This window comes from Montipora capricornis, chromosome 6 (genome assembly GCF_036669925.1).
Source record: "Montipora capricornis isolate CH-2021 chromosome 6, ASM3666992v2, whole genome shotgun sequence".
Classification (NCBI taxonomy): domain Eukaryota; kingdom Metazoa; phylum Cnidaria; class Anthozoa; order Scleractinia; family Acroporidae; genus Montipora; species Montipora capricornis.
Window position 1 is genome coordinate 882,949 of NC_090888.1, and position 14,336 is coordinate 897,284.

At 36.8% G+C, this 14,336-nt stretch overlaps 1 protein-coding gene across 1 annotated transcript in view; it reads right to left on the reverse strand.

The window, feature by feature from the left end:
* LOC138051115 (serine/threonine-protein kinase mTOR-like) overlaps positions 1–12,865 on the reverse strand; it is a 43,648-nt gene extending 30,783 nt beyond the window's left edge. Inside the window, exons 1-17 of the mRNA XM_068897260.1 lie at positions 12,604–12,865; positions 11,386–11,618; positions 10,933–11,034; positions 10,330–10,431; positions 8,070–8,210; positions 6,504–6,719; positions 5,245–5,357; positions 5,088–5,133; positions 4,113–4,246; positions 3,805–3,933; positions 3,517–3,584; positions 3,310–3,405; positions 3,102–3,185; positions 2,232–2,356; positions 2,004–2,115; positions 1,386–1,492; positions 740–838 (exon numbers count right to left, since the gene is read on the reverse strand). Coding sequence (XP_068753361.1) covers positions 740–838; positions 1,386–1,492; positions 2,004–2,115; positions 2,232–2,356; positions 3,102–3,185; positions 3,310–3,405; positions 3,517–3,584; positions 3,805–3,933; positions 4,113–4,246; positions 5,088–5,133; positions 5,245–5,357; positions 6,504–6,719; positions 8,070–8,210; positions 10,330–10,431; positions 10,933–11,034; positions 11,386–11,618; positions 12,604–12,811 — 2,115 coding nt within the window. The 5' untranslated portion in view covers positions 12,812–12,865. The remainder of the gene's footprint in view (positions 1–739; positions 839–1,385; positions 1,493–2,003; positions 2,116–2,231; positions 2,357–3,101; positions 3,186–3,309; positions 3,406–3,516; positions 3,585–3,804; positions 3,934–4,112; positions 4,247–5,087; positions 5,134–5,244; positions 5,358–6,503; positions 6,720–8,069; positions 8,211–10,329; positions 10,432–10,932; positions 11,035–11,385; positions 11,619–12,603) is intronic.
* Positions 12,866–14,336: the final 1,471 nt, after the last annotated feature.

A 14,336-nucleotide genomic window follows, 5' to 3' on the forward strand; every position in this document is an offset into this window, starting at 1 on the left:
TTCATCAGCATGTAAAATCAACTTAATTTACACATTTTCAATAAAACTGATTAAAGGGGCTAGGTCACGCAATTTTAGGCAATTTCAGCACTGATCGAATGGTAATAGAATTAACTAAAATATCAAAATAACTGTTCAAAACTATAGAAGAACTCTAACAAAACACAAGGAAGCCAAGAAGGGACATGGATGGACAAAACTGGAGAGGATTGTAATGGATTGAATTTGGGTAAATTTGAAAAACGTCGGCCCACCTTTTTTCAAATTTATATCACTCTATATCAAAATGTCCTTTACATACCTGTAGCTGGAAAATCATTCTCAGTTGTTGTGTGGCTGTGATTTTGCAAATGAAAGACTTGACGTTTAGAGCTCATAATTAACAAAATTAAACAAAATTACCTAAAATAGCATGACCTAGCCCCTTTAAGTAAAAGTACCTTTAAGATGCAAGAATTCAAGGAAACACCGCTTGAACTTTTCACAATTTTATAGTAGTTCTGTAAGTTCTACAGAGGTAGTATCACTAGAACTGGCTAGACATGAGTTGTTTCATCACCTCCCTCACTCATTCTCTGTTTAACTATGTATTGAAGCTATGTAGCTACTTGCACACTGATCACAGGAAGGTCTAACAGACATCAAAGTCAAGGGTGATCAAGCTGGTGAATTCCTGCTATAAAGGCTGCACGTGAACTAACCAAATATGCCTGCTAATACAGAGTTAAGTTCTGTTTACCTGAATGAGGGTTTTCCTCAATGACGGCATGATATATGCTGGATTCAAGCTGCTAAGCCTGCCAATGGTGCAAATTGCTAACTCACGGATCTCAAACTCCTGAAAATTTTAACGGATGTTTTAGCAAAAAAAAATAAACAGAAGCAACAATTATTTATACTGTACCAACATCATAATGTACTAATCTCTCTCATAAAGGGCTTAAAACTCAGAACGTAATGACTACCATAATTTAACAAAAGAGAAGCATACATGTTCATCACCAAGTTTAGCTCAATTTTCTCATCCCCAGGTTGTTACGTCAGTTAGCTTGGGTAAAATGAAAGCAATTGCAATTGAGAAGCCTGCATGAAGAATTCAGAACTTTAACGGGCTTTGAACCTGTGACCTCACAAAACCAGTGTGACGCTCTACCCAATGAAGCTATGAAGCCACTGATGTTGGAAACTGCTCACTTGTGGATTCTAATGTTCACATGATGAATGAATCTACCTCTTAAATTGCATAAAATTATAAGGCCCAAAGGGCCGAAATCTTTTGGCAACTACAATATTTGAGGTGGTGACCAAATCTGAAAACTTAGGGGCCAGCTGGCCCCTATCTAGCCTTTTCCTGAAAGTCTAGCACTGTGACAGCCTGAGCTCACCTCATCATTAAGAGCCACAAACAAGGCTGACAGATTCTCTGCTTGGGCCAAATGAGCATCAAATCTTTCATCCAATGATGACAGCACACAAAACCGTATATCTGAGTCTGTTACAACAGAAAAAGTGAGACTGTCAATAATTATTATAATAATTATAATTGTCATTGCATACATGAAAGACCAGCTGGAAAAACATGAAACTATGCCATGCAACATATCATGTGTTCAACCAATGTAACACTCAAGGCTTTAACTGCCTTTATCTAATGAAGAAAACTGCAACCTTTTGCAATAAACTGAGTCTGTGAAAGGAGGCAGCTTGGCCTTGGTTTGCACTTACCATGAGAGACAGATACATGTACTCCAAGTTCAAGACCCACTTTGCCTATTAGGTGAAGCCTTTCATTGTAGTCCTCAGTTCAACTTCTCCAAGTTGTGTTTGTAAATACAACGTAGCCAGCTGGTTTGGATTCTTAAAAGTTGTCCTATCGTTTGACTATACAAATTAAGCCTCTAAGTGCTGGGAGAGTTCCAGTAAATCTTATTGTTGTTATTGTTCTTGTTATAATAAGTGTATCAATCCAATGTGTTTTACAACCAAGAATAAGAAAAACATACCAGGGTCAGTTATTCCAACCATCAGCATCTTAGACAACACTTCTGATACAACCTGAGTTGAGCTAGCACTGATTGTGGCATGATGGATAGCAGCATTGGGTACAACCATGGGCTAATGAAAAATCATACAATCATGTAAAAATCAGCAAGGGTATTAATTAATTAACCATGCATTTCCTTTGCTGCATTCTTGATAAGGTATTTACATGTATATCAATTTGGACTTACATGAAGTGATGGAGACAAAAGCCTTGAGCAAGTTCTCACAGCCTCCATACGAATGTCCTTGTGTTCACTGGCCAGAAATGTGTCAGCACAATGTCGAACAAGATTGCCATGAGCCAGTAAGTGACCTACAATGTGTTAATGTTCAAATGGTGGGAGCAAAATTTAAACCAGATCAACTTGGATTGCTCACCTGGAAGCAAGCGAAATTTAAGTGGTTTTATAAACTACCTACTATATTCAAAATTTGCCCTCACATGCATCTGATATAAAGTTCTCCTGGTTTACACAAAAACTTTTTGTTTACACAAAAAAAATAATTATTGTATCAACTACATGTGAAAACTGCAAGGATTGTTGTTGTTGTTGTTTTGTCAGAAGTAAACTAATTGGGAGGCACGGTGGCCTCATGGTTAGTGTGCTCGACTCCGGATCGAGTGGTCCGGGTTCGGGTCCTGGCCTGGGACATTGTGTTGTGTTCTTGGGCAAGATAATTTACTTTCACCGTGCCTCTCTCCAGCCAGGTGTATAAAATTAATGGGCACCAGCAAATTTAATGCTGGGGGTAGCCCTGCATTGGACTAGCATCCCATCCAGGGGGGAGTAGAAATACTCCTAGTTGCTACATGCTACAGAAACCGGAGATAAGCGCCGGCCTGATGGGTCTTCTAGGCTCGTAGCAGACTTTTTTAAACTAATTGCCTGAACTTCACAAATAAAGAGCTTTCTTATTTAAATTATTCAAAATTTTGAAACAGAGAAACAAATAATAATAATTAGGACAACTTACAGAAGCCATGCATTCTAAACTATCTGGTCTTACTTTAAGCTTAACACTAATGACCTAATGTATACTAATTAGCAAATACCTACCCTCAAAATCAAATGTTCCTAAGGTCCGGAGGGCCAATACTGTGCTTGTCACATCCAACGCATCAGACAGCGAATGAGAAGAAGCTGAAATAACAAAATTATTATCCAGTTTGGGTAAAAAAATAGGTAGCCAAGTCAACTATGGGACAATCCAATCCAATCCTCTCTCTGATTGAAAATAAGTACACAGCGAAAGTGAAGCAATCACCTGATTGAGTAAGAGTAGGCGTGGTACTCCTCGGTGCTCCTGGATGACGGGGTGGCTTTTGCATCAAAATCATGGACAGCATTGTGAGAAGACCATCTAAAATTTAACAGAGAATCAGTTTTATTATAAAGCATTGATTTCATGAGCAACTAACAAAAAAAAAGTTATTAATATTTCTTGAATAATTTTGTACAATGATGCTGTCACCTTCAATGTTTTTTTTCAGCTGTGGCACTTGTCGAGCCAAATCATGCAAACAGGCTGTAAGAGCTGGACTGCAACACAATTAATACATGAAGGAATTCAGTATCATTTCAAGGACTTGATACATGTACTTGTAGAGGGCGACCGTGGTCAGATAAAGATGATAATTATGACAATGTTGCTTCTGTCAACAACTGCAACAATGAATCAAATGAAGATGATTTAATGAGTCTCAGACATGAATTACAATCATTATGACAGTACAATGGATTTGTGTATTTGGAACTGTACCTAAGACCAACAGATAGCATTGGTTCCAGCAAATCTTTAACTTCCTTAGAGATCTTAGGTCCGATAGCACGTGACATCATAGCAACACAAGCAAATACCATGGGATCTACAGTTACTGCTTTTTGACGCCTGAAACACAAGACAGGAAAACATGATCACGCTTAATAGCAAAAAGTTTATAGACGAGAAGAGCTGCCACCAAAAACTCATTGCCTACATGTAAGTGAAATATCAGGAAGATAAGATATTTTTCAGGTTCCACTCTAGGGATATAAAATTAATCAGGTTTACAGTATACTCAGTCCTACCTGTGTCCAAGATCTTTCATGGGAAACAAAGCTTTTACTTGTTCAAACACTGGAATTCTGTGTCTTTCTATGTCATGGCCAACAGCAAGAGCTATCAGACCTGTGGCCTTGAATGCAGAGGATCTTTCCCTTTCCTAAAAATTATCATGGCAAGTTGACAAAATTTTAAAAAAATGATACGAGAAGGCCATGAAGCACATGTACATGTAGCTGACAATTACATGTAGATGTTGTGGTCCACATTTTTGATTGGTCTGATGTTCATTATCAAGGAAAATCAAAATAATAATTGAACTGGTTTAAGAAGTTTTGACTTGAACCATAACATGTATACAGTAGGTATAAAGAGTACCAACCATCTGAAACAACTAAAATCAATAGACTGACAAATTACGAAAGAAATTTACAGAACATTTTTTCGGTCAACACACAAATACATGCTATCATAGCATTTTTCAACGGCAAGAGATGAGGACCAAAAACCAAATTGATTCTTAATTGACCTCATTAAGCATTATGCAGCGTGGGAGTTTCGGACTTTCAGGCTCTTAAACTGGTGTTTTAAATATACAATGTTTAATAAGCTCCATTTACACTCTGAAGTTTTAAAGGGGCTATGCCACACTATTTTAGGGTGTTTACGGGGAATCTTAAGTTAATCACAAGTTTAAAATTACTTTAAATTTATCCTGAAGTAGCAGTTCAATATATTCTTTTGGAAAAAACTTGAAAAGCAGTGAGTTGTAAACTGCTTGGAAATTTGCTTATGCATGCATGGTGTGCATGCACTTCAAAGCCATGTAACAATGCAGCCCAGTACAAGTTGAAATACTGATTTAATTAAGTCTCATCAAATTTGTATTTGATCCCAAATTAATTTTAAAAGAAGATAAAAATATCCCTGACCCTACACTCGACTAAATTTTATTAACCCACGCATACATAGCATGCCCTTAATTTTTTTGTCAAGCTTACTCTCTTAAGAGCAGAGCAGAGATAGTCCATGGTGTCCTTCAAATACCTAGAGCAGACACATGGAAAGAAATGGAGAATTTTAGGACACATGTATGGCATATGAAAGTCAGAAAAATAAAAAAGTTATCTTCATGAAAAAAAGAGAACTTTTCCTCACTTCTTAACAAATCTCATTGGTTGGAATGCAGCCAGTCTTGGAAGAAGAGTCAGCAACATCTGCTGTATTGAGCTGTTTCTCGTATTCTTGTAGCGTAAAACCAAATTGCAAACCTGCATCAGAATAATGAGAAACAGAATGCAAACCTGTGTAGATCATGTTACAAAAGATCACCAGCAATCAAGCTGTACAGAAGCATTTAACTGCAAAAAATAAACTACTTCTACAACTTAAATGAGGAATTTACATGTACCACATACGATGCTGAACAACATCTGAGGACTCCTAACTATGGCTTTCTGATTGTCAGCAGTAATTTTAATACTTTGACACTGAATGAACTTATGGGGGCTTACCAATCAAACTTAGTACAGGTGACCACTAACGGTGTACATTACTTTATTAGCCTAAGGACTAAAATATCAAATTAAGGCAAACTAGTAATGTTTTTACTGATCTGACCAACATAACTTCACAGATGAAATTTACTGTAAGTAATAAAAATAGACTTAAAGGACAGTTAGTTTATATTAAACTGAAAAACAATGTAAGTAACATCTAAGAACCTTGTGCACCTTCGGTCTCTGCACTGGGCGGCACAGTCGGTTAGTACGCGGCCTTCATGCAAGAGGTCCCAAGTTTGATCCGCAGACCTCACATCCTTGCTTCGACTTCTTTCCTTTCAATGTAGCTTAATTAGCTTTAAATACCCGTAAACGAATGGAGAGGGAGGAGTAAAATGAGCACACCGTTGACCTCAGGTTTGTCAGTTGAATTACTGTTACAAGTTATCAACGTTAAATATGGTTGCTTTACTTTACTTTTACTTAACACAGTACGTACCACTGTGTGTACTGTACCTCCTAAATCTTTAAGGCAATACAATTTTTTACAATGACTGCAAAATTGTTGCACACTCATTGGCTAATTTTTATTGTCAATAAGCGGACAGACACATAAATTTATAATTTATGCAATATTGATGCAATATTGCTCACGTCAAATTGAACGAAATTGAAGCTTCTCGCATTTTAATGTCTCGCATTCTTCTCATGTCTTGACTTAATTTTGACCCCTCTGACTTTTTGTTATTGTAAAAAACAAATTGATGTCAGTTTTTCATACGTCTGTCTGGTTATTGATCATAAATTTCGTCATAACATTGTCAAAAATAGCATGAAAAACTGACATCAATTTCGTTAAATTGATGATGTTGCTTTACAAATGGCAGAAAAATCAATATTATAAATTCACCTCACCTCTTCAAAGTGGTCATCCATGAATTCCTTGCATACTTTACTATGACACATGGTTTCTCCCATCCCACCCCCTCCAAGTAATGCCAGTGTCCTCTGGTGCTGGTAACCAGTTTGTAGAGCAAACTTACTCTTTGGGGAGGTGATGCCAAGATCATCAAGACTCACTTGACTCTGAGTTTGATCACAATAGATCTCTTCCAATTCTTGCTTTGCTCTCTGTAAGCCAATCAAGAGCCACATTTTGTAAAATCAGCTTATTAGACTGATACTTTTCATGGCTTGAAATTAACGAAAAAGATCCAGTTGCAATTTTGTGACAAGATACAAACATTTAGACGCAAAATTGTTGCGTTGCATTGTGTTGCCAGCAGTTCAGCAAAACAAAATGTGAGCCTGCAATACTTGTACACATGTATGTAAATGGCAAATGATCAAAGTCATGAAGTTGTGCATGTAACATCGCAGCTACATTACCCTATCTTCAGATTGAAAGAAAATTCACGGCAAAAAACAAAATAGTTTTGTCATACCTTTATTTATTTTAGCAAAAGTAGTAGCAAAGTGGCAACTGCTAACCCTTTTGTTTCGAAAGAGAGAAACAGGAAAACAAGTCACAAATTTGTGACTTCTCTTCTTGCAAATGTCACTGTATTGGTCGCAATTTTGAGCCCTGCTTTTATCCTCACCAAGACACAGAGCTAAACATGCAGAGGTTTTTATGCCTTTTGGTAAACAATGTAATCAATTTCTACCTACAGGTGTACATTCAACTGACTATACAACTGCAGTTCATTCTTTTATTTAATGAGGCCATTCCCTAGCCAAGCCAATAACAGCTATAATGACAGTTTGCAGTACAGAATGGGGTATTTATCACCGCATCAATTCCCAGGCTCCCTCTGAACTAGAATGTTACGGTAACCTTGAATGTTAATAATCATGCATTGATTCAGCATTTTACTTTATTGTCACTTCGGAAGAAATTCAAAATGATCCAGAAATGATACTTCGATAAATAAAATCCTTGTTCAGTTTGATTGCACATGGCCACTTCTACAAGACAAGAATTAATGCACTATGATACAGTCAAATTTTTTTAAATTAAAATCATGAAGAGCAACCTTATTAATTAATATAAAACTAGGTATTAAAAACTGAACTACGGATATCAGATTTCCAGCATTTTCATTGGTTCACCGGACACAGGCTATCAGTTAATATACCCGCTGTACATATACCTAATGTGGTCAAGGAATGCGTCAACAATAAAGCAAGCTGAAAGCAAGCATTTTTGCAGCCCAAGCAAAAATGGCCGATAAAAGCAATTTTGGACCAGAATTGACCGAGGCAGAAATCAATGCTTTAGTTGACAATAATACCCTCAGCAACACCAAAGAAGAGTTGTTGATCCTGGAGTTTTTAATAAAAAGATTACTCTACTCAGGCTTGCTGGATATAAAATGATTAAAACCAGCTCAGTGCATCAACTATCACTTCACATCCAGCATGCCCTCATTTACTGTTAAATATTCATGTACATAAAAAACAGAGTAATTTATCACAAACCTCTCCTTCAATGCTTGCACTTCTTATCAATTCATTCATTATCAGCAATGATCCGTGTGCTTTGTCATCTTTTGTAAGAACAACTCCTTTTTCTTTGGTGTTTGTATCCTCAAATCCTCTCTTTGCTTCCTCGTATATTTGCTAGACATATGAACAGACTTAAATGTTTGGATTGCAAGTGTCATAAAAAGAGACCAGGGCTTGGTTGCTCGGCCTATCTACCGACTAGAGATCTTTGAAGGGGATGTAGATAAGACATGACTAAGCACGTTAATCAATAGTGAAGTTAAGTTTTATCAAGAGATTATTATTGATGTTAATTCAGGGATCCTGCTAAGCGCCGGTGAAAATCGCCGATTCAGAAAGGGGTGATCACCAGCTGAATTTTGGCGTTGATCAAAGCGACTGAGAAGATCGCAAATTATTCTCTAAAAAGTTTAAAAGTCATTCAATGTGTTAACAAAAAAAATTGAATATTTGTTAGTATATGGAATTATCACTAGAATAGACGGTTTTCACTCACGTTCAGGACTTGACGGCCATTTTGGTGTCCAAAACAATTGAAAATGTTTGCACAGAATTTGCATAAAAAAAGAGTTCACTCCCCAAGGGAGAGGATGTCTATTGTTCTAGTACACCAAAATGGCTGCTGTGACATCACATGAAAACCATCTATATATCGATACTGGAAATTATGAAATAAAAGCTTTTTTTAAAGTACTCTTGTGCGTGTATTCTCTTTCCTTGTCTTTGCCATCTTGAAGAATGCCGGGTGTTGCGAGACACTAGGAACAATCTTTTTACCAGGTCCCTTTGATGTTCAGAGCACAAACTTACCATCTCAATAGAACATTCAACTGGATGAATTTATTCTTAGCTACATCCCTGTTAATTATGACAAGGATCACAATATCCCACAAATAGCAGTCACTAATCTGGACAGGAAATATAAATATTAGATACTTGGGAGATGTAAATAAATAAAATAAAATAGATACATGGAATATATTAACCTAATTACTTCAGGATATTACAACCTTAATTTTTATGTAAGAGATGATATGCCAACAACATCATCCTCTTTTTCAAATAGCATTACTTATGGAATATCAGTGAGGGGAAACTGTTCCCAATCATTACTTAATAGTTTAGATCACATTCATGCTCGTGCATGTCGTATAATTAATCGTCTCCCTTCTTCACAAGAAAGTAGCTCATGTTTGCTTCAGTGTAATTGGCTTCCTATCAATTATTTATATAAAAGACGTATATTACGTAAGATGCATCAAATTTTTGTAGGAGCTGCCCCCAGCCAAATTTTGGATATGTTTTCAATATCATCCAGATCAACAAGATCTTGTAATCAATTTAATATTATTAGGGTAAGGTCTGAACTTGGGAGAAGTTCTCTCCAATATAGAGGCCCAAATATCTGGAACTTTATAAATAAAAAAGTTAAACTATGTAATGTTAGCAAAGAAGGGTTTAAAGCAATACTTAGAAAGCACTCAGAAGACATTCTTAATTTTTCATTCAATAACGAAGCTAATGTAATTTCAAACAAGAATGATGACTTTATTTATTATTAATTTTACGTATTCACCAAGTCCACTATGAAGTTTATTTATTATTATTTATTATCTATTTTAATCTATACCTGCTTACAGAAGTACTGTTATGAGGTATGTAGAGAGATGGGATACACTCTTTAGTGTCCCCCTTAGATGTCTTATCCTATCCTTATGGCAGCTTTTTTGTAATTGGGCATATGGAGAAATTGTAATTGGAATTGTTTTAGTCTATATTTTATTTCATATATTCTAAATAGTTTTACATAGCAGGTCCACATCAGCTGATAGCTGCCGATGCAACTATTACTTTGTAATTTTTGTAATTTTAACCTGCTTTATCAAAAAAAGAATTGAATTGAATTGAATTGAATATTTGAAGTAAGTACTCCTGCATTTTTCTCTTGGGCAGTTTCTGCAATACTAGACAGGCACTACTTTATATTTTAGCCCCACAAAATGTCTTAAAATAATTAACTTTTGACTGAATCATATTAAGATTATAGGTACTGGTAATAATATCTCAAGACTCTTTCTACCAGCCATGTAGTAAAACCCTTGATATTAATAATAATAATATTATTATGCTAAAGCATGAAGTCATAAATCTACATGTACCAGGTGTAATTAAAAATATTGCTGAGAAACTTGTGTTATATTATTTTGCACCATTATGTCACAGGTAAACTTACATTGTACCAAATTGGTCGCTTTTGCATTTCTTTAGTTTCTCTCTGAGCCAATATAACAAGACAGGCTTGCAATGCCTCCACTGCACCTTCACGGATAGCTTGCTACAAGCAACAAACATTACAAAGGTTGGTCCCACCACTAGAACAACCATAAGATGGCACATCGTCTAATGGTGTAGATCATTTACTAGGTACATGCAGAGTTACATCACTACAGTATATGCTGTTTTACTTTGCATTTTGCATAATTTCACAAAGTCTTTCTAGACCAAACAACAAACACCAGATTAGCTGATGCATCAATTTTTTGCAAATGTACACAAACTTGTACATGTAATCTACTGAATCATGTGTACCACAATTATTTGTCATAGTGAAACATAATTTATTTTAAAGCCAATTTTTTGACTAATGCTTGCAATTCAGTTCAAAGGAAATAACCCAAACACTTGTACCAAGGCCACTTAACTGCTGAAATGGTCCTAACTAATGTTCAAACAATATTGTACATGTAAACAATATTACAACAAGGTTGTGTTCATTTTATAATGTGCATTAGTTTTACCAAAATGTACTCATATATTATAGAGCTTAAATACATACTTTTTGGTCCCGTACAGCATTGGGAATGTTTTCAAAGAAAGGCTGGACTTGTTGAAAGAAAAATGTTGGAGCATTCAAGGCTAATTCCTTTAACACTAGCACCTGCAGATATTAACACAATGAGTCACTCTCACAAGTGTGAATTATTGAAAAGCATATTAACCCATGAGTATGCAATTTTTAGTAACAAAAATAAATCAACTATATAGTAACAACTTTGCTTAGTGCTGACAAAATAAAACAAGTGAGTTTGTTTTAACGGACAGATGTAACCTTTGATGCCTTTGATATTATTTGAGGTTGAATTTAGAGTTTTTTCAAGATAAAATGAATGTACCACAAAATGGTGAGAGTACTCACCTTTCACCAGAACATACTGGTAATACATTCCAATCACTTTTATCGTAGATGTTTAAATACATTCAGAAAGACAGCAAACAACACAGTGCTTACCGCAGCATGTCTCCGCCCCTCATTTCGATCACCACCAAGCCACTCTAAAGCTCTTTTAACTTCAAATTCCACGTAATCAGCGGTAAAAGTCCCTCCTGTCAGTGCCAGTCGTCCCATTGCTTTGGAGGCCATTTGCATGACCACTTGATCATTTGAAGGAAGCAAGTTCCTCAAGTAATTAGCAAATCTGCTCATTTTTGTTGTGTTGCCTCCATCGATACCGATCAGAGCAACTATAAAAGGACAAAAACTCAAGACATGATGCAAAGAACTGCTTATACCAAAATTCTTTTCAAGGCTGTTGCCTAACAGGAGCCCGGTAGCCTGGGGCTCCCAAAGAATAGCTCTGGGCGCCTTAATTTTTCACAGCAACACCTTTCACTTCATATGTTGGGCTCCTAAGTTCTCAGCGTTTAGCTCTGAGGGCTCCTTTAAAATTTTCTTAGGCAGCGGCCTTGCTTTTACAATAATAAAATAATAATATTGATACAAATATACATATCTTTGGCATTACAAAGCTTTTGATTTCATGTCCAAATTGACCACTCTACTAGGATGAGTCATTGCCGCTAGCAATTGCGAATGCTCACTAGCTCGCTAGTTTGAGCACTCTGGCATAGCTTAGATGTACCACATGTGTAGGACATTTGTGGTGGCCTTTTAGGCTTAACCTCTGTCCTAGACAACAGCACTGCACTGGTGAGACCCAGAAGGCCAAAACTGTACTGTCTGCAGTTATATATATAGTACTTGCACTCTTCAGTTCCAAGTGCTACAGGATTCTTCAATGGGTCCTTTTCCAAATATAAATATTCAGCTTGATAGTGAGGTAGAAAGGACATAAACAATAGAAACAAGTTGCAATGAACGTGACAGATATAAGCATATCATTCACTTCCCTTTGTCTTTGTCCTAAACCTCTAGATCTGTTCCAAGGTGAATGTTAATATATATTGAAAGTGGCCTTCATTGACTAAATGATGTATTCATGCACCCTATGAGTCAACAATTTAGGATTAAATTTAGTAGGATTTCATATAACCGAGTTTTATAATTTTTATTAGTCTTTATTTTAATCTTTCATTGATTTTAATTAATTAAATTAAACATTCCAGTGCTACTTTAATGTACATACATGTATACACTATGCAAGAAGATCAAAGAAGTGGGAATTAAAAAGTTTAAAACTTATTCCTTAAAATGGAGCACGTAGCTCACCAATTGCCATAATTCCTCCTTTCTTTTCGTTTGCGTCTGAACTCGAAACCATCTCAAAAATATGGTGGTTCAACTCGTCCATGAAACTCGTGTACTGCTCGGCAGACGCTTCCCGAAGCTCAGTTGATACATAATGCTGAAGATCTTTAGCTGCTTGTAATCTAGACTCATCGCTGCGGCTTTTCAAACCGTTCAAGCGTTGTTGCATGGTTGGACTAAGGGTGGCAAGCAGCTCATGAACTCACCGTACTGAACAACACATCAACTAGGGCTCAGTCTACTCTCTCCTTTGGAAAGAAAGTGACGTCATATAGCGGGATCAGACAGGCGTTCTCTTATGCGCAGGGCTTGAAATTGCGACCAATACATACAGTTGCATTTGCGGCGATTTTGCGGCTGATTTTTTGCGGCTTTTTCTTTCTTTCAACACAAGTATTGTGGGCTCATATTTTGTTTTGCTACACCGCTGACAACACAATGCAGCGCGACGATTTTATCTTGTCGAAAAATTGCGACTGGATTTTTTCGTTAATTTCAAACCCTGAATTGCGTCGCGTTGCGTCGCGCTTGATTAGGGTTCTACCAACCATTCAGGCATGAAATCTAACGAATAAGCCTAGCAAAAATTTTAATTCGAATTAAAATTCTCTCTATGCTTTTCCTGGTTTAAGCAGGAGGCATGACTTTGTGAAACAAGAAGAAAACTGTGTTGCGCAAAGTTTAAAGTTAATTAAACTAGTCAAAATTGTTCGTTACTGCGCGAAAAATGTGTAAATTGCCATACGTTTCGAGGCTGCTGCCTCTTCATCAGTGGATAAAAAGCAACTGTACGCGCACAATTTACAGTTGCTTTTTATCCACTGATGAAGAGGCAGCAGCCTCGAAACGTATGGCAATTTACACATTTTTCGCGCAATAACGAACAATTTTGACTAGTTTATATGACTAGGAGGGTACAAGTTCATTGTGTTTGTGCAACGGCGTTCTTACAGACCGGAGTTATTTTTAGATTGATTTTCCTACGATTCCAGACCTTTCCAGCTAATCACAAGTCTTGTATGATAAATTAGTGAGTGATCACTCGTCCAGGCCACTCGTATTAAAAAAACTGGTCTAAGAATAGCTTGATCAGTTAAAACGGCGGGGGCCGATGCCGTTACATACACCTTGTATTGAGTTGTAGGCTCCCGGTTCAAGCAACATCAAAATCCTTTTAACGTCAACTATGAACAGGGTTAAGGTTTACACTGACTACCCGTGGTTATCAACTCAATCACTCGCAAAGGAGCTAGAGATAAGGTCAATCCCGCTGTGGAGAATCATTTACATATTATATGCCTAATTTCGTATACCTTTGAGCATAGTTGTGTACTTAAAATGGCAGTAATGCTGGAGTTGGTCTTAATAATCGAGGAGAAATCTAGTACAAAACCCACTCATCAAAAAGGTGAACATAAACCCAAAATGGTGTCCAATCTGGTTGCGAGATCATTACACGGTACGATTTTTGGCGCATGCGACAAGCTTACGGCAGGCCTACGACATGACTTACGATTGTCCCAGCGTTTTAAAACATGTTTTAAAATGCTGCGACATTTTTTCTGACCCACACGACAATCGTAAACGTGTGGTAGGCCTTTCGTAAGCTTAATAATAAAGGGGGTAGTTTCTAAAGAAACTGTGGTGCTGCGTCGGTGGGGAAGTAACACACAAAACTTTGGTTTTATCAACGG